The sequence below is a fragment of the Pelodiscus sinensis genome, chromosome 21, assembly GCF_052426305.1.
Source record: "Pelodiscus sinensis isolate ZL-2025 chromosome 21, ASM5242630v1, whole genome shotgun sequence".
Classification (NCBI taxonomy): Eukaryota; Metazoa; Chordata; order Testudines; family Trionychidae; genus Pelodiscus; species Pelodiscus sinensis.
Genome location: NC_143072.1, coordinates 25564307 through 25584752, shown reverse-complemented (window position 1 = coordinate 25584752; position 20446 = coordinate 25564307). Strand labels below are relative to the sequence as shown.

Below are 20446 nucleotides of genomic sequence, written 5' to 3'. Positions count from 1 at the left end.
AAGTGATCTGCTCTCAGGCGCTTGGGGGAAGGGTGCAGCAATCCCTGACTTGCCCGTCAGGGAAGATGTTTGCATGGTGTGAGTGGACTGGGCTCACCCTAACACTGTTCCCAACTCTTGTGAGATTTGGTGTTGCTTGCAAAGACACAGCTCCTGGAGTGAGGTGAGGCTGGGCTTAAATGAAAGTGGCGCTCAGGCTGAGCACAGGCCTCAGCAGGCAAAAGACACCTTAGGCTCATTCCATGTCAAAGCCAAACAGCTGATTTTGGAACTTGCGGGTGGGTGGTTGGTGCCAGGGCCAGCCTTGGGGGAGCCTGGGGCAACTGCCCCCCAGTATCCCAGAGGCAGGTGGGGCAAACCACCCCCCTCCACGCCCTACTTCTGCTCCACCCCTTCCCCCTCCGAGTGGGGGGGGGGATTGCTGGAGGCCAGGTCGCACCACTCACGAGGGCAGAGAGTGGTGCTGCCCCGCTGCGCCTGGGCTCCCTGCAGGGCGGGAAGCAGCGCCCGCTGCCCGAGTGCATGCAGGAGGGGGGCGAGCCCTGCTGCTGCCCTGGGGCCAGGCTGGCGCTGGAGGCTGCTTTGGCCGGGCCCAGGGCTCGCACGTGGCCCGGCCCCTGGCAGGCTGGCGCGGAGCCCCCTGGAGCGCTGCAGGGGCGGCCGGCCTGGGAGCGGCACAGCCCCGCTAGGCCGGCGGGGGCCGCCAGGTGGCGATGCGCTGGGAGGCCTGGACATCCCGTCGGCCCCAGCGCCCGGGGCGACGCTCTGCCTTTGTGCTCGGTGGCCGGGGCTCGCGGGCAGCAGGCTGACGTTGGATAACAAACATGGCGGCGGGGAGCAGCAACTACTGGGAAGGTGAGGGGGGGCGGGGCCCGGGGGCAGGGGGAGCCGTGGGGTCTGAGGGGGAGGGGTGGGACCGTGGGGCCCGATGGGATTGGGGGGAGGGGTGGAGTCTGAGGGGGTTGGGGGGAGCCGTGGGGCCCATGGGGGAGGGGGGGCCCCGAGGAGGCTGGGGGAGCAGTGGGGGGGGGGGATGGGGGAGCCGTGGGGCCCATGGGGGTGGGGTGGGCCCTGGGGGAGAGTGGGGGGGGATGGGGGAGCCGTGGGGCCCATGGGGGAGGGGGGGGCCCCGAGGAGGCCTGGGGGAGAGTGGGGGGGATGGGGGAGCCGTGGGGCCCATGGGGGAGGGGTGGGCCGAGGAGGCTGGGGGAGATGGGGGGGATGGGGGAGCCGTGGGGCCCATGGGGGTGGGGGGAGGCTGGGGGAGCAGTGGGGGGGGGGGATGGGGGAGCCGTGGGCCCCATGGGGGGGGGTGGGGAGGAGGCTGGGGGAGCAGTGGGGGGGGGATGGGGGAGCCGTGGGGCCCATGGGGGAGGGGTGGGCCCCTGGGGGAGAGGGGTGGGGGGGCCCCGGGGAGGGGGGGCCCCGAGGAGGCTGGGGGAGCAGTGGGGGGGGATGGGGGAGCCGTGGGGCCCATGGGGGTGGGGGGAGCCCTGATGGGGGGGATGGGGGAGCCGTGGGGCCCATGAGGGAGGGGTGGGCCCCGAGGAGGTTGGGGGAGCAGTGGGGGGGGCTGGGGGAGCAGTGGGCAGTTGGTTCTCAGGGAATTTAGCATGTGGTCTCTGGGGCGGTGTCCATAGGGGATCGGGATCCAGAAGCAGAGGCCTCGCCTTTGCTCAGGGACCTGTGTGGGTGAGGGAGGAGGTGTGACCTGGGGTCCCATTACCCGTCTAGCCTTGGGGGGTGTTTCTCACTGTATCATGGTTGGGAAGGGGATGCTGCCAGACACATGCATCTGGGGACTCAGGCTGGAGAAAAGACCCCACCCACCGTTAGCAGCGTGGGCTCATACAGCCTCTGGCCCTTGGCAGGGGGCTGCTTTAATTTTGTCAGACCTGGTTTGGAAAAGTTCACTCTTCCCAGCCACTGCGTAGGTCTGCCCTGCGTTTTGTCCTGGGGTCGGGGAGCAAGGCAAAGGGTGCCAAAGTGGCTCAGTTTGCCAAGGATCCAAAGGGAGACGTTGGAACTTGACTGTTCCCCTATCTTGAATGTGCCTTGTGTCTCTTCAGGCCTTGAGAGCTTTGATAATACAGTACTGCCTATTTTTTTCAAAAGCACTGCACCGTGACAGTGTTAACAATGTAGAAATATGGCTGTGTGTTTGCTTTTCAGTTTGTGTGTGCTGTATTTCAGTGATCCCAGGACTATTGTACATATATACTGAAAAAAGGGGGGAAGAGTACTTTGCGCTTATGTTAAAGGTCCTAAACAGATGGCCTGCAATGGTCAGGAATGATTTCCTTCTTCCATATGGTCTCTTTGCAACTATTTGTCACCTGGTCTGGCTGACTGCTTCCAAGAGACCTACAGAACTGCTAGTGCTTCTAGTGAGGCATCTTATACTTTCCTAACACAAATGCATTTTGCTAGCCCTAGCCCTGTCACAGGTTCTGTTAAGGTTTCCACTCGCTAACGCATCATTTTGATCAGCAAATTGCAAAGCTAAGTTTCATCTCTGCGAGGCAGGTGCTTCCCATCTCTTTGTACTGTGTGTTTTTAGATGAAAACTCAGTGTTGACTAGAGATGTGAATGTGTACATGGTTAACTGATGATCCTGTGCCCCTCTCCACATGGGTTACATGTTTACAAAAATAAATGCATTTTAACAATCCTAGTGTTGATCAATTTGCCAACAAAGTCCAAAATATTGGATAATATGGCTAACACGCTGGAAGGTTTCAGGGAATAAGGATAAGTTTATTTCTAGCAAATGTGAAGACCTATATCCAGGGAGAAGAAGTAGCACAAAATCACAATGAGAGAGAACCCAACAACTATTTGTGCCATATTAAATAAGTCTATTTCTATATTGTTGCTTTTACATCGTTACTTTGATTTCATCTTGTAGCCAGAGATCTGTGGTTGCTTTAAAGAAGAGGTAATTCAAGTTTTGGACGTAGGCATAGAAAGCATTCATGAAAGCATCTCTAAAATGGTCTGGTGTGTGAAAAAGTAGACATCTTCTCTGTGTGTTACCAGCAATTGGTTAGGCTCAGTATGCAATATTTTGCGACCTTCTGCTAAAGGTGGCATACCAGCTTGAAGCAGCAGTCATCGGTCTGTCATATCCTATATTCCTATAACTGTGACCTATTTTCCAGGAACGATCGGGGAAAAAGTAATGTTAATGAAGACTCAGAGAGGAACTGTAACATTTTGGTTTTGAAAATGTGTACTGATCTGTGTGTTAAAATAGTAAAAGAGAGTATATTACTGAGATGTTTGGGGGGAAATATCTTCCTGTCCGGGCAGGGGGGGCACGACGTGTAAAGACTTAGATGTTGCAAAAACAAGTATACAACTACAAACTGGTCAAATTTTGGCCCAGTCAGTCTGATGTTTTCTCTCTTAACAGTGTGACTAGCATTTAAAGACAATGTGAGGCCTATTGCACTCCAGAAGATAATTGATCTGAAATTTACTGGAGGAGAGGAACTGATAATCTTTGGGTGGAGATTTTCAAAGATGCTCCTGGGATTTAGGAGCATTTGAGGCAGTGAGAATTATGTGCCTGAATTCCTTGGAGAAGTTTGTCACTAGGATTTTCTAATTTTCTTTTCCCTGAAACTTTATAGTTTCTAACTTTCCCTAACTGACCTGGTCTTGTGTGAAGATGAGACTGCATTGTGTGACAATCATAGACGCTATTAATGGAGGCAACCATTTAGGTCATGAGTCAGATCCTGGGATGTTGCTTTATATTGATTAATACTAATAACATTGGAACCATATAAACCACAGCAGAAGACACAGTCCCTGACTCACAAGGCTTAAAAATCTATACTTTGAGTCTTCCAGTGCTTTGTTCAGTCCAGCTCTAAATGACCAAAGGGCTTCTCCATGCTGGCCAAGTCTCTGGAACACTGTCTGATCAGCAGTGATGGAACACCTGTTACTTCTGTCTTTTCCTGACTTGCACATAAACCTAGATGTTCAGTCTTCTTTGCAATAGATCTTGCTCAACTTCTTACATTTAAGAATGTAGCCTCATGCTCTGACTTTCTCTCCTTTGTTATGCACCGAAAGTGGTCTGTTGTAAAAATCAAAACCCAAATATAGTGGATTGTAAAGGGGACTTGTTAACCTCTAACATTTGTCGTTCCATTATTGTTCAGATCTCAGGAAACAGGCCAGACAGCTGGAGAATGAGCTAGATTTGAAGTTGGTGTCATTCAGCAAACTGTGCACGAGCTACAGTCACAGCAGCACCCGAGAGGGAAGACGCGACAGGTATAGGTACTAACAAACTTTTTACTGGTTTTTTTAAAGTCTGCTTTAAATATCGTTGATTCATTCAATTTACTACTTCGCTATTTGCTGATTAGTTTTTCAAGTAGGTCATTAGGGCAATGAAGCATCATTAGTATGATACAATTCCTCTTAATGATTTACATTTAACCTTTAGTTTATGATCATCTGTGGATGTGGTGTGTCCTTGTGTGTGACAGAACAACTGGCTGCACTGTCTGTTTTAAGTTATATATTCACTTAGAAAATACTTTGCAGTGTTAAAAGGACTTCAGCGGCCAGAAAGCACTTTAGATACTGATGAATTTGGCCTCATTCATCCGCATGTGGGCTGCCTATCATTATGCTCCCCATTGTAAAGATGAGAAAACTGAGGCACAGAGCTGTTGTGATTTGTCAAGGGTTGCACAGTGAATACGTGGCAGAGCTGGGATGAGGATGCGGATTCTGACTCTGAGCTCTCCATTCTAACCAATAAGGTACAGCTGCTAGTTTCAAGTTTTCTTCCAGGATTATTAGTCAGAACGTCTTTTCTTAAATAAGTCTTTTACCAAAAGAGTGAATAAATGTTCTTTGTCTGCTTGTGCCAGATTGACATGCATTCCTCAGTCAAATATAGTTGTTTTACGTCTCTCCACCTTGACCAGACTCTTTCTTTTTGATCTGTCAAGTAAGTAACATTACTGACATAAGTGGCACCTGTGCACATGCAGCCTTCTTCCTGTCAGTCACGGTGTGTTTATTATCAGTCTCTTGCAGGGGGAATCATTCTGGAACTCAGTTGAGAGAGAGAGAGAGAGAGAATCATCCTTCAAACCCACCCTGAAGCTCCCTTCTACTGGGGTGTCTAGAAAACATTCAACAATGTCTAGCATCCCGTGTACCCTCTGCTTTTACTCTGAACATGACTGTGTCACTGTCACCTGTTCCTTTTTCCTCCACTCTTCCTTGGTTAGAAGTTAAGACTGGCTCTCTGGGGCATGGAATGTGTGTGGGATCATAGGTAACACCCAGCACAATGGGGCCTCGCTCCTGGTGGAAATCTGTCAGTGTTTCTGCAATACAGGTGATAGTGTGTAAGACACCTAAATGGCAGTGACCCAGCTTGATTGCTAGGCATTAGTTAATTTTGTTCTTATTTTCTCTTCACCTTCTCCCAATCTGCAGAAACAAAGCTTGGTGGCTCTTAGTCTAATTGTCTTTTCGCCCCTTCCCAGTAAGCGTTAATTGATTGCAATCCTAACCCTGAAAGCGTCATTCCTTCTCTCAGGCACAACAGTTCTTTCCCTCTCTGTTTCAAAGAGAGGATACCAACATGGTGTCTAAATGTATCGTCAGATTGAAAGGGTCTCCTCTTCAGTGAACAGAGGAAGCCCAGGAGCAGCGAATGCCAGGAGTGACTACTCCCTTCCTGAATCAGGCCTGCTGCCCCTTCCTCCATCTCTCTATCTCGTGTTCCTGGAATTGTATTGTGCAGTGTTTGTATAACCTGGATATTCCACTGACTTCTCCCTTCTAGAGAGAATAATGGGCTTAGAAAAGGCATTTGTTTTCTTTCCTCTTCCTAGTCCAGTAATTGCAGGTCACCAAAGCACAGAAGATTGTCTTCAGAAGATGTACGCTATCATCTTACAGCAGGGTGGATTTCTTTCTCCAGTGTTCTTGAAGTGCCTTCCAAATTTCTACACCATCAACAATACAGCAGTAATTTCCCTGAAGTTTGTCGAAGGCTATGGATAATATGTTTCAGTATACTGAGCATATCCGCAACATTCCTGTTTAGTTCAGTGTTAGATACTTTGGATGAGATACCTCTAACTATTTAATCACAGGTTTCTTCACACAGTTTTATGGGACTAGGCCAGTGCTTAATAAATTGTTCAAAATGACCACAGAATTCCATTGAATATTTTGAGGGAGAATTAGTTTGACTCCTCCTGCTCTCTTCAGTGAAGCCAAAGCAAAATGGCTGTTGCAGAAATATTTAGTGACTTCAACAACGTTTTCTTTTGTGCTTGGCAAAGGTGTACGCGAGTGGCTAAAAGATGTATTGAAGGGGCACTGCAGCCAGATGTGAGTAAGGCGCATCCTTCTGCGTGTTCTGAGTACCTTCTCATCTTTGCCCTGTTTGCAGCATTGTCTGTGACAGAACGGTGCATGTGGCAGTTGATTTTTTGTTCACAGTTTGTTACAGTGTTCACTGCCATTTCTCTTAAATAATTTGTTGGGTGGCGTTTCCCAATGTGGACATTGCTTCTGAAAGAGATGCAACCCCATCTTCGAGTATCACGCAGGCATATGACTGGATCATTGTGTACATTGCTCCACCCATCGAGGCTTAAACAGTATTTCTTACAGACTGTTCAAGTTCCTTCTCATATGCTGTATCTAGCAACCTTCCATCAATGTCTGCTCTCCCAGGTGGAGCATAACCTGGTTGTAAGGACTTGTTAACAATGCAAAAAGGAGAATGTGGCAAAAATGAACCAAGCAATTTTTTCATCTGTGGTGTCTTGTTCGTATTTCCTGGTCCTGACTACAAACCCATCCATGGTGGTGGTTTCACTGAATGATTGAAATCTTTTGCTTCCTACTGATATTTTGTTGTCTGAAATATGTTTCGTTGCAGCACTGCTGCCAAAAATACCAATGGATAACTGTGAATGTATTGCAGAAAGACAGTTCAAGTCTTTACACTTCGATGGGATCTTGAAAGTAGGAATAAGAGATCCTCCGGAAAAGGGCTTTATTCTGGAGGATCGCGCCAGTCTAGACGTTTTTTTTCCGTCTTTTCCCCAAGCCGGAAAAAAAGCGGTGGACATGTTTATTTAAATCCGCGGGGGATATTTAAATCCCCCGCGGATTTCCCTATCCTGACTTACCTGATTTGCATCCCTTTTCCGGAAATTGTGGCCAGTGTAGACGTACCCGTACAGAACGGGGTTCCCTTGGAAAAGCTGAGTTATGCTAAAGTAAAATACAGAATATGGTCTGTGGCATGATGTTCCAAAATAAGGGGCATGTATCATCTAATATGAAATAAGAAAATGACAGTGGCAACTCTAGATTTCTCTTACTGCAGCATTTTGTACTGTAGATTTTAGTAATGTGATAGATTCTAAACCTAGTTAACTAATTAAGCCATAAGGATTAGATAAGCTAAACTTTTTTTTCTAGCAACATCCAACATAGCAAACAGCTTGGGAATTTACTTGTCAAATCACTCTTATACTAAAAGGCATAGAGAGAGTCTTGAAGTCTGATGCATTGCAAAGTGAATAATTAAAGTTACTAACCAGTTGACCAGCTCAGCCATATACACATCTGTATCCACATCATGTTCTCCCAATAAACAGTTTTCCTTATGATGTTTCATTCTTGCAAGTAGGCCCTGAATCTTCTGCTTACCCTTGACATGTTTTCCTTTTTTATCCAGGGAATTAATTTCTTCAAAATATTTCCAGAAAGGGTCTCTCTTGCACCTGGAAGCCATGACAGTTTTTCTGTGGCAAAAGTGCGGGGAAATATAGGAAGCTGTGTGTGCGTATCGAATAATATCATCCCTTTTTCTTTCCAGTCCACTCCACTGTTCCTTTTTATGCTGCCTCTGTCCTTTCCAATATATTCTCTCTGTCTTTAAGACAATGTCTTAACTAACTCCTCTGCCGTGCTTGGCCAAAATCCATCACTGCATGAGCATAGAACAAAAATGATCCTGTCTAGGTTGTGTCTTTCTTTGCACATGGCACTTTTTAATCTCCTGAGAGAGAGAAATTGAAAGCCCAGAACATTTAAGAAGCAAGAGCTAGTCGTTTAGGCGGGACAGACTGGAGCCATTAATTTATTTTCATAAGACTGTAAGTGTACATGTTGCAAGTTTGTGATCAGATTTAATTGTAACTGCTATATTTAAATGAGAAGCTTAGTATTTTATTGATGATTTTAAAACATAAAAAATCTAATATATTAAAAAGTTCAATTTATTTTAAATCACTGATTTTAATCCACTCTGTCTTACAGGTGTGGGTCTGTTGTGTGTTCACGCCTATCCCCTTACTTGTGTGATTTTTTTTCCCGTGTAATTTTTAATTTCTTTGACAAAAATAGGGGACATGGACTGTATAGAAAATAGATTTTATCCCAATTTTTCTGTGGCCTGTTGTTCTTGTGTAAAATGTATCTGTAGGAGCCCATTATTGTTAACGTACATTTGCATAATTATAACGTTTGAAACCTGCTTTCCTGCTAAAATGGAGTCATAAAGAACAGTGTAGGAAAGAAACATTATTATTCAGTATGTACAGTAAAAGCTGCGGGGACAAGCTGCTGAGCTGGAATTCATATGCAAATTTCACACCCTGCGCCAAGGTCTAACTAGACACCTGGAGAGGTTCTTGCATAACAATAGGTAATTTCCCATTCGCGTATTCTCACCTCCTCACTGTTGGAGATGAGCCACATCCATTCTGATTTAATTAGCACTGATGTTACAGTCCCAGCTCTGTATCCTTTTTTTTTTCCTGGCTTTCGTTTTTGTTCTCTTTGGCATCTGAGGAAGTGAGTTGTAGTTCATGAAAGCTAAGCTCTAATACCCTAACAAACGTGTTAGTCTGCAGAGTGCCACCTGACTCAGATTCCTTGGTTTTGTCTGGTTTTGTGTGTGTTTGTTTTTTAAGTAAAAGCCGTGTTACCTGACTCCATATTGACTGGACAATTCTATAAATAGGCATCTGTAATCTTCAGAGAAAGTCCAGTTCATGATGCAGTTAGTGCGGAGCCAGCAGGCTCCCTGCCTGGTGCCGAGTGGCTCCCCAGAAGTGGCAATGTGTCCCTGCTGCTCTTAGGTGGAGGAATGACCAGAAGGGGTTCGAGGTAGGGGCTAAGAGATGGGTCACATGAAGGTGTGTAGGATGTGGGATATGGGAAATGGGAGTAGTTTTGGGGTGCCAGATCCAGAGTTTGCTCACCTCAGTCAACTCCCACAAGCAGTGATGTGTCCCTGCTTCTACCAGCAGAGGTATGGCTAGGTGACTCTCTATGCTGGCTCCACCCCACCCCAGGAACCGGGGCCAATGGGCGCTGCAGAATCCGTGCCCAGAGCTATCTAGCCGTGCCCTGCCTGGAGCAGCAGAGACATGTTGTGGCTTGCAAGAAGAAGTCTGAAATGAGCAACCCCCGATCTGGCACCCTAAAACCTGTCCCATGACCCAACTCACTGCACCAAGCCCCTTCCACACTCCATCCCCAAGCCCATGCCTGGCACTCCCTCCTGCACCCCCAGTCCAAAGCCCCTCGTCCACATCCAAACTCCCTCCCTTCTAGTTAATGGGAATTTTTCCTTTCCAGCACCTCCCATTTTCCTAACATGCCAGATAAGAAAACTTTTACTGTTATGTTTTCTGACCACCTGTGCAGTGCCAAACATTAGCTTCTAGAGAGAAGTAAGACCATGTGTGTCTACACTAGCACTTACACTGGCAAAACTTATGTCTCTTGTGAGTGTAAAGAAACACCACCCTGAGCAATGTAGATTTTGCCAGCATAAGCGCTTGTGTGCATAGAGCTGTGTTGGCCACAGAGCCTCTCCTGCCAACATCGCTACCACCGCCTGTTGAGCTGGTTTCATTATATTGACAGGAGAGCTCTCTCCCATCAGCACCACAGCTGTATCAGGAGAGCTCTGCTGCTGGAAGTTTGTAGGTGTTGACATTTAGACCAGGGATACTCAACTCTGGAAGCCCCAGGGGCCACAGTGATACTCTCAGCACATGCGAAGGGCCGCAACTTAAGTGTGGTTGCATGTACAGTACATGCAGATATATATGCAATAGCTTCTTTCACACCAATGGGGATCAATACAAAGTTTAAGGCAAGACTACACAACATGCAGGCCCCATTTAAGTCAGTTCCGCCGATATTAATAAAATGCAATATTTACCTGATTTCCACCCATATGACAGCACTTTTAATGAGCAATGACAATCCAGGAATGTAACTATTAAAACACATATCAACAGAAGACTACTTTTTTGTTTTGGCTTCCACCTGCCGGCTGCATGTTGAGCCCCATGTAAACCCAAGCCATACCGCGGGCCGCAAGCAAACAGGCTGTGGGCCACCTGTTGAGTAGCCCTGATTTAGACTATTTGAGGGGTATGTAGCTCATAGCATTTAACTGAGGGATTGGACTAATGAGGCACTTGATACGGGGAAAATGCATAGGGGTGGGTTTTTTTCTAAATGGCATTTATGACTTTAGGAAACCTATTTAGAAAATTGCCTTTGTGCTTATGCCTGGTATAGATGCCTTGTGTTCCCATTGTCACAAAAGGATGTTGTGCCATTCAAGTAACTACTGCTGCTCTTTTCCTCGTAGTTCGGACACAACTCCTCTCTTAAATGGATCGAGCCAAGACAGAATGTTTGAGACCATGGCGGTGGAGATCGAACAACTTCTGGGCAGGGTAAATAGAACTTTGAAGACCTTAATACACACAATGTTTTTGCATGGGTGCAGACCACGCGCTTGATGACACAAGATTGCCATATACCTCCATTAAACAAAACAAGATGTTTTGTAACACTGGTAACCATGGTCGCTAGATACCTCCTTGAAAACATGTTAACCAGCGTTGGCCTTCCTTTATGGAAAAGTGTCCCTTTGTATTTTTTTCTGTAGCTTACTGGAATAAATGACAAAATGGCAGAGTACACCAACAGCGCGGGAGTGCCATCCCTGAATGCAGCCCTGATGCACACATTACAGCGTCACAGAGACATATTGCAGGTAAGTCATGCACACCACACTCATTACTTGTTCTTACACTATGTCTTCATTGTAAAAGTACTTGGGATTGATACTTACTGGTATAACCTACAAGAATATTTGTGTGTAAAAATTAAAAAAAGAAACACTCAAACAACCCAAAAATGTTGCTTGGCAGAGAGAAGTTTGAGGGACGCGAGATCACTGAAAAGTGAATGCTTCCAGTTTTTAGTTGTGCCCGAGCATAGCAGGTTAAGGTGTCTGATGGAAAAGACGTCTTTGTCTATCTTGGTGTCAGGGGAAGGATATAAAAAAGGGACCCTAATAACCAACAGGAAATAATCTCACCGGCAACTGCTATGTTTGTGCACACTGTGTGGGTAGAATTTTAAAATAATTTCTGTCTTAAAAGGGTCATCTTTATAACATTTATCTTCTTGCTTCTTTATAGATGTTGAAATAATATAATGAAGCTATGTTGGGGCTGTATTGTACATTTTTCATGCTTGGGTTTATTTTACTCTATTTTTTGTTAGAGTCCAGTAGTTTCAAAAACATAATCGCAGTTGGGGTTCTCAGATGAAGAAAAGGCTATCCCAAGGAAGCTATTAAAAAAACCAATTGAAAGCTACATCTATATAAGCAAACTTTATTTCAAAGGTTTCACATGCAGCTAAAATTAATGAGCAAAAAAAATGACTCTCTTTTAGGTCCCCAGGGATCTATACAGTTTCCCTAACTTGGTAGCTACATGGTCTTGATGTAAAATTATTTGGGGATGTTTCAAAGTTTCTCAGTATTTGAATGCATTTTTTTCTTCACCAGCTTCCTAGATGTCTCGCAGAGAATGCAAGACTTCTGTACAAACTGACATCCTATTTCATTTGATGTTGATTTTTTTTAGAGAGAATTTCACTGTAGTATTCGGCGTGACCTTTGCTGAGAGGTGAAAAATGAAATTTGCATTAAAAATAGTTGTCAAAAAGATACTCATTTAAGATCCCCTTTCATACTGTTGCCTTAAACATCAAGAACAACTCCCAAAACAAAAGGTACTTTGTGTAGTGCAATAAGGCATTGTCATTTATGAAGTCTTGTAATTGAATTGTTGATACATTTCTTACTGAGAGATTTAAATATTATTAACCTCAGCAAACTAACTCTGTGTCTAAAGACATCGAGGATAGCTCTGTATAGCAGCTGGGAGATGTAATTCTCATTTTGGATGGACAAACAGCTAGTTCTTCTCAAGTGAGTGCACTAAAAATGGAGGTGTTGGCCGTTGTGACCCAGGCCCCTTCTTGGGCTAGCTGCCTGGGTACACTCCTGTCTGACCCCTGTATACCTACTCAGGCAACTGTCCCTGGCTGCCATCCATGCTGCTACAGATACATTTACTGTGCTGACTTGAGAAGAGCTAGCACATGTACATCTACTTGAGATGACACCTCCCAGCTGCAGGGTAAAGGTGTGAATTTACAGGTTTAAAACAAATGAAGGGACATATGTCACACAATGCAAAGTCAACCTGTGGAACTCATTGCCAGGGGATGTGTGTTGTGAGGGTCCAAAGTATAACTGGGTTCATAAAGAATTAAGATCCGTTCATGGATAATAGGTTCATCAGTTGCTGCTCACCAAGAAGGTCAGGGACACAACCCCATGCTCTGGATGTCCCTAAATCTGTGACTGCCACAGGCTGGAACTGGAGGTTAGGAGCAGCCGCTTAATAATTGCTCTGCTTTGTTCTTTCCCTCTGAAGCTTCTGCATTGGCTACTGTTGGAAGACAGGACACGGGGCGAAATGGACTATTGGTCTGGTCCAGTGTAGCCATTCTTATTTTATCTGAAAACAAGAGGAGGGAGTTACAGTAATGTTCTAGTATAACCTTTGCCATTGTGATCATTAGTAAGCAACTATTCTAATGTAGTTGAAGTAATACAATTTTCAGGCCCATTTTCCATTTTTTACTAACCTTTTTATTGGCTAGTTTTCTGTCCACATGCCTGAGAGTCAGATCTTGGTTGGCAGAGTACTGTCATGACAAGGTCTAGTGAAACTGAAACACTTGTTTTGTTACAGGATTACACACACGAATTCCATAAAACCAAAACCAACTTTCTGGCAATACGGGAAAGGGAAAATCTCTTGGGATCAGTACGGAAAGATATCGAGTAAGTCTGACTGTACAGAGTCGCCACCAACTTGCAGCATATTTCTTTGAACCACTAACCAGTTTTCTCAGACATTTTGCATGATTTTTTTTTAAAGCGCTTCTTTCTGAGGTGGCTAATTTCAAATACATTATTGGGCATATTATGAGACTGTACATTGAAATTAAATCTATGATAGCAAAATGTTCTAGGTCTAAAAATACTCCTGCCTCTCCTTTCCGGAAGGGTAGCATGTGTGTTTCCCTACATCAAATGAATTACTAGATGTTTACAGGGGAGTCAAAAGCTTCCAATATAAAGTGAGGGGAAAAAACTATTATTCTGATTGGAGCAACTGTCATAAGTTTTAGGTTGAAGTAATGAGTTGTTTCAGTCAGATCTGGCTGTTTGTCTCAGAGTTCACCAGCAGCTTGTTGTCATGATTACTGGCTTTTAAAAGATGCAGATTGCATTTGAGAATTGAGCTGTTTAGCATAATTGTTAGATATATTTAACAACTGCGGATGTTCTCTTTCTTAACTCAGAAATCAGCATATAAAGACTCCATGAGGCAAAAGTTAATCCAGGGTGGGAAACCTCTGGCCTGCAGGCCAGGTCCGGTCCCAGACTTCATTTGATCTGGCCTGCAGAGAGTCTCCATGTTGTGGGCCAGAAGCCCAAGTGCTGGTACTGCAGATCTGTTCCCGCTACAGGCAGGGCTGGATTAAGAAAGGAGGTTTAGTGCCTGCAGCCCGAGGCTAAGGGAGGCCAGCCCCACAAAAAGATCTCCAGTCCACCAAAAGTCCAGATGTTTTTGGTAAGGCCCCCTTAACTCGGGGCCCTTGTGTGTAGCCACTAAAGTTCCTGTGCATTATCCAGCTGTGCCTGGAGGGGAGACAGCTTTGCATGCTGCCATTTCCCCTGCAGGGCTGGAGCCATGTCACCACCAGTGCCAGGGGAAGCTCTGTCCCCAGGCTGCCCACACCTGCAGGCACTGCCCCTCTAGTTCTCATTGGCCAGGACATGGCCTCTGTTCCATAGTTCTAATTCTAGAAATCTCTGCTTAAAAATACAGGGTCCTCTAATCTGTAGGAGTACTTTTTCTATATTCCTCACCTTGAGTTGGGTGTCTTTGACAACACAAACCTCACAACCATTTTATCTTCACATGAAGGGATTGCAGAAGGAACATTTCTTGCTTTTAGGAGCAAAGATTGTGTTTTCATGTGAACCTCCCTGCAGCAGTAAACCGTAACCATACACAATCAGACCTGTGTTCAAAGACAGGCCACATGCGGCTTCCATTGAAGTCAAGTGGCAAAAATCTCTTGGATTAAGACTGGATATGTGAATTTGGATGTTTACTTTTCTTTCTACAACCCCTTCATGAACCTCTCTGAAACACCAGCAGAGGGCACCAGTGTACATTTCAGAATGTTTCCCTCAGGGAAAGAGAAATTAGAACAGGCTTTTGAATGGGAAAATAACAAATGCTTTTCCGAGAGATGTTGTTTTGAGCCTAGGTGAAACTGGGAGAAGCTGCATATACTGATTAAGTTAAGGTTGGGTTCCATTTTGCACTTGGAAAATTTAATACATTTAAGGTAGGATAAAAGATAGACTAAACCATATAAAAGGAATTTATCAATATTTTAATGACACTGGCTGCTGTCAGGAAACAGGATACCGGGCTAGGTGGACCTTTGGTCAGACCCGATATGGTCATTATTATATTCTTATGTTCCATTTGGTTATGTAGGAATAACCGGATTTAACATTCAAGCAGATAAGTAAATGCTGCCTCATGAAAAGTATTTCTGGCAAAAAAAAAAATGCATTTTCTTTTTGAAATCTAAGGTCATATAAAAGTGGGTCCGGTGTGAACAACAGAAGAACGGAGCTGTTCCTGAAAGAACATGAACACCTTCGAAAGTAGGTTTTCGTAAATATGCGCTTGAACTATGCATGTTCTCCTATGGTAAAAGAATAAGAACAGCATCTGCAGTTATAGTGCCTACGACAAAGATTACAGGAGCTTTTTAATCCTCATGCTTCAGAACATAAACACCAAACACAGTTGGAGTCAGGAGAAAATCTCCTTCATAACATTCTGCAAGGTAGTAGGCCATGATGGGGTTCAATATTTTCCACTTCACCATCCAGCATTGGATACCACTGGACACAACATGGTAGGCTAAGTAGCCTGTACTGCTATGGCAGTTTCCTTGTGCCTACATGTTTTATGGCTGAAACTGCTAATTAAAGACCATATGGAAGAATTGTCTCAGGGCAGCAAATGAATGTGTTTTGTGTTCTGAACACTTCTGTGCCTTGGCACTGAAGTCGATTTTACAGCTACTATATATAGCTGTATCCAGTTCAGTTGTGCTTTAATTGGAGGAATCCTTCCCTGTGTAATTAGAAGCATATTTTAATTGAAATGGTTTGTTTGATGGTTATTTTTAGTTGTTTCTTCTTAGATTTCCTCAAAATAATGATGGGTTTATAATCCTATGGAGTTTTTTGCTGATAAAGTGTTGACTAGAAGATTTTTAAACAAACAAGACTTACTCAAACCAGACTGAAATACATTAGTGACTGGGTATAATGAATAAAGTTAACCCCATAATGTACATTACACGAGAAATAACGCAGAGTAGGGATGTAAAGGTGTAGTTGATTAACCGATTAGCAAAAACGTATAGGTTAATGCTATAGACTACACGCATTCTCCCCCCCCTCCCTTCCCCCACTTGCCAATAAATTTTTTAACAGACTGGCCAGCAGCCCAGCTCAGTCCTGGCTTGTGACGGGTTTGGTACCTACCCCGGCTGCGACTCTGCATTTAAAGCATATTCGGAGCCGGGTGGGCAGGCAGCCCGGCTCAGTTCTGGCTAGTGCTAGGTCAGGGAGCTCAGGCCATCCCATAGCACTGCCTCTTTATCACAGGCAGCAGCACAGGGTGACAAACAGCCATCCACAAGGGCGGGGGGGGGCTGTTTTTTAAACCGACTCCTTTTGTGGACCAGCTCCCACCTGGCACCCCACACTGCTGTGTCTGATACAGAGGCAGCAGTGTGGAGTGGCAGGCGTCTTCTCAGGAGTGAGGCCGGAGCACGCTGGCTGCCAGCCCTGCCCCCAGAGACTATAGAATAGTCGACTAACCCATAAGAATTCATGAGGTTTCTCAACTATTCAGTTTACCGATATTTAACATCCCTAGCGCAGGGTACTAGATAGTACTCTGAGGTCATGTATAAACATTTCTTTGCCACCAACAGTATCAGATTATTCTGTCAGACGTGCTTATGGATATTTTGCAGTTCAATATGTTTTTGTTGCTGTCTGTGTGCCGCTTGTTACTCTGTGATTTTTATTGAAAACATTTTTAAAACAGTCTTTTTGTACTAGCAACAGCATATGCCTGTCTGATAGAGTGAAAGTGCAGCCATCTTTGTAGTTGGGATGTAAAATCCCATTTAATTCACATATTGTTTGACCGGTTAACTGATTACAGGGATGAGTGTGGAGAGCCACTCCAGCCCAGCTGAAGTGTCCCCGCCACCACCACCACTGGGCTAGCGCACAGCCCCCCTCCCTAGCCAGAGCAGTCCCTGCCTGAAGCCCCTGGCTGCAGGCTTCTGCAGAATGGGGTACGGTTCACTTGCAGATTTAAATTAGTGTAAATGATGAATTCTCTGTAACTTGAAATCTTTCTTAAGTTGAGGACATCAGTAACTGAGCCAGAGGTTAGGGGTTGCTTTCAGGAGCGGGCGACGTTCTGTAGCCTGTGATGTACAGGAGGCCAGACTGTGTGATCATGGCAGTCCTTGTGACCTTAAAGTCTGTAAATCTCTATCTATGTAGAAAAGGCTTGAGAGTCAAAGAAACAAGAGTTCTGTGACTTACTGTATTTTCACAGCCCTGCCATGGAAAGCTATAGGCTGACACAAGGGGGCAATATTTCATAGGGAAAACTTATGTCTCATATCTTCTATGTGTCGAGATAATTTTGTGCTGTAGCCAAGACTACATAAAACATTTTTATAGGAAATTAAAAACACAGTTTTTAGACAGGTGATAAAGAACGGGCAGCCCACAGTGTCCCTTGGGATACTTGGTGGCATTCAGAAATTCGCCAGTCGAAAGCATAAACTAATTATTTTCATTTAAGTTGCATCTGTTGTTAACCTATGTAATCAAGAATGTTATTAAATTCCACAGAAGCAGAGCAATAAGTTTCATGTCATCGAGGTGAACACTAAGGGTGTGTCTAGACTACAGGTTTTTAAAAAAAGTAGCCTTTTTTCGAAAAAATTTCCCCTGCGTTTAGATTGCTGCTGTGTTCTTTCAAAAGTAAATCGAAAGAATGTGGCATTTTTTTCGACCACAGAAAACCTCATTTTATGAGGAATAATGCCTTTTTTCGAAAGTGCTCTTTCGAAAAAAGGCGCTATGTAATGCAAACTGTGCTTTTTCAGAAGAGACCGCCCATACTCACTGGGTGCTCTCTCTTGAAAAAGTGGCTTGCTTTTTCGAAAGTACTGGTTGTAGTCTAGATGTAGCCTAATTGAAATTGAGTGCACTGCTGAAGTACAAGGACTGCCTATTAGTCTGAATAAGCTTGTTTAGTTTTAATCCTTATCATATGAGAACGAAGTGTTAAGTAATGTTATAAATTTGGCATTTTCTGAAAAATTGCAAATAATTTGGTCTTGCAGTTCCTCTAAAACATACTTCTGATAAGTGCATAGCGAGGAAATTATCAACAAATCTTTAAATGGCCCTAAACCTGTGTAATGAAAGGCAGCCAATACAGTACCTTGTATGTTTTCATCTGATCGACATTTTTAGAAACTGGAAAAACTTAAAAAACAACAAATAGTCTAGTAGCACCTTAAAGACTAACAAAACATGTAGATCAGGGTTACTCAACACATGGCACGTGGGCCACAAGAGGCCCGTGACTTGTTTGTGGCCCATGGTGTGGTTTGGGTTTACGTGGGGCTCAACACGTGGCCCATGGGTGGGATCCTTTGAACGTGGCCTCCACTGGAAACACGCTCCACAATGGCAAGGCATTTCCCAGGCGGGGTGAGCATTGAAAGACGCAAGCGGATGGGCTGGCAGGAGCAGACGGGTACAGGGTATTGACATTTCTAGCCCCCAGGGAGGAGGTGCCGAGGCATTGTGGGAAGTGCTTTGTACTCATGCTGGTCAGTGTGAAAGAAGCTATTTGCATATATATTTGCATGTATATGCAATCACACGTAAGTTGCGGCCCTCCGCATGTGCTGTGAGTATCATTGTGGCCCCTGGGACTTCCAAAGTGGAGTAGCGCTGATGTAGACGGTATCATGAACTTTCGTGGGCACAACCCACATCTTCAGATGACACGCACAAAAGCTCATGATACCATATGCATATCTAGTTAGTCTTAAAGGTGCTACTAGACTATTTGTTGTTGTTTACATTTTTCCTGTTACAGACTAACTTGGCTACCCCTCTGAAGATTTTGAGAAACAATCAGGTCAAGTATTGCCTTACAGAGGTATTGATTACTTTGGTCTTTTCTGGGGCAAAGTTTGAACTTATGTTGGCTCATGACTTTTATTCTTTGATAACAGTCTCATTTCACAGTAGGGATGATCCTTTTCCAAAGCCGGGTCAGAGTATTCCTCTGCCTGTGGGTATACAACGTATGCAGTATTCCACGGTTCTTCAGGCTTCTTTAATAGCTCATTTGGAGGAGCAGCTGTGCTGATGTTCTTTATCTCTCTCACGAGATGCCCAGTTGACACTTCAAAACTCAACAAATTATCTAGTTTATTTCTTACTCTAAAGGATAATGGGAGATTTAGAATTAATAGTTATTTGATGCATTTTAAATCTCATTAATAAAAATGCTGCTGTTTATCTGCTCTCCCAATACACTTTGATTAAAAATGAATGTGGGAAACTTCTGTACTTGATAGAATCTTTCCAGGTAGCAATTCATCGTACAGAAGATGTTGCTTTTTTTCCTTTTGCTGATTGATGAAGTACAAGTGCTTGACTTGTTCTTCACCTTAGGCCAGTATTACCAGTTAGCCAGTGGGAAATGCTGAGCGGAATCACTGCTAGGCCTGTTACTCTGTTGTTTATTTTGAACGAGCCCTCACGTTTCTGGACACGTTCCATGACTCTGTGAAGATGAAATATCTCTTTGAAGGTTCACGTGAAGTAGAACTTTTCTTTTATATGGTCACTTAAAATGCAGGTTGTCTACAGCTGTCTGAGATTTTTATTTTCACACATGCTCCCCCTTCCCCCCCCATGTGACATTTAGTGTTGTAGTTCAGGGTAGTTAAATGCAATGCAACAGTCGGCAGTTAAAGTTCCAATTAGAATGGAAATAAATACTTCAGCACCTATGCAGTGATTTACTTTTTCAGAGCAGTTGTTTTAAGTGTGGAGAAATGACTACAGCATATATAGGAAGCGTTGCAACAGCAGCCTCTAAATATGCTTGCCTAGACATTGAACCTGACACCTCGTCCTACAAATTACTTGAAATTATTCAGAAGGTCATTCATCCATCACAAGTCAGTTTCTTACCTTCATATAAATTAATGCTGTAGCTGCATTAATAGCTCTTCAAGACATTTTCCAACCAGCCCACCAGCCTCTAGGCAAAAGGAAAACACCGTCAGAACTAGACAGAACATCTTCCAGGGGTTGATTGCAAAATAGAAGATTTTGTAAATTAAAATGTTAAAAACAAAACTGCATCAACAATTATATATAGAGAGAAGTTATTCTAAGTGTGTAGGGAACCCAAAGAAAGCAATGCCATGACAGACCATGGACAGGCACTCTGCAAAGTAGAGATAACTCTGAGGTCTGTGCAGGAATGTGGTGTCGGAGCATAAGAAAACTTTGGCAAAAAATCAAAAGCTTGCAAGATGCTCAGAACTCTTCAAGTGAGTATCGTTAGCTCAAAAATAGATATTGGCATAGAAAATATTAAAGGATTCTTGTTGTCAGAGAAAGTAATTAGTGTGCTATTACTGCCAAGGAGCTGTGGAAGCTAGTGAATGGTCCATGGAAACCAGAAGGAGCTAGCAAATTATACCAAATGTGTTTCTGACAAAACTCTGTGAGTTTTGAGATGCTTGGGGACCTGCTTGCAAAGGGTGTGCACTGCAGAGAAGCTGTGATGCCAGGCCTTTTGGTAG

The 20446-nt window shown here is 44.4% G+C and overlaps 1 protein-coding gene across 3 annotated transcripts in view; it reads left to right on the top strand.

The window, feature by feature from the left end:
* Nucleotides 1–698: 698 nt before the first annotated feature.
* Nucleotides 699–20446, top strand: part of GOSR1 (golgi SNAP receptor complex member 1) — a 60901-nt gene continuing 41153 nt past the window's right edge. Inside the window, exons 1-6 of one of the 3 annotated variants that reach the window (XM_075904624.2) lie at nt 699–855; nt 4177–4291; nt 10686–10773; nt 10989–11096; nt 13159–13250; nt 15087–15161. In XM_075904624.2, coding sequence (XP_075760739.1) covers nt 825–855; nt 4177–4291; nt 10686–10773; nt 10989–11096; nt 13159–13250; nt 15087–15161 — 509 coding nt within the window. In that variant the 5' untranslated portion in view covers nt 699–824. Of the gene's footprint in view, nt 856–4176; nt 4298–10685; nt 10774–10988; nt 11097–13158; nt 13251–15086; nt 15162–20446 lie in introns of all 3 variants that reach the window. The other 2 variants (XM_075904623.2, XM_075904625.2) reach the window with 2 other exon arrangements.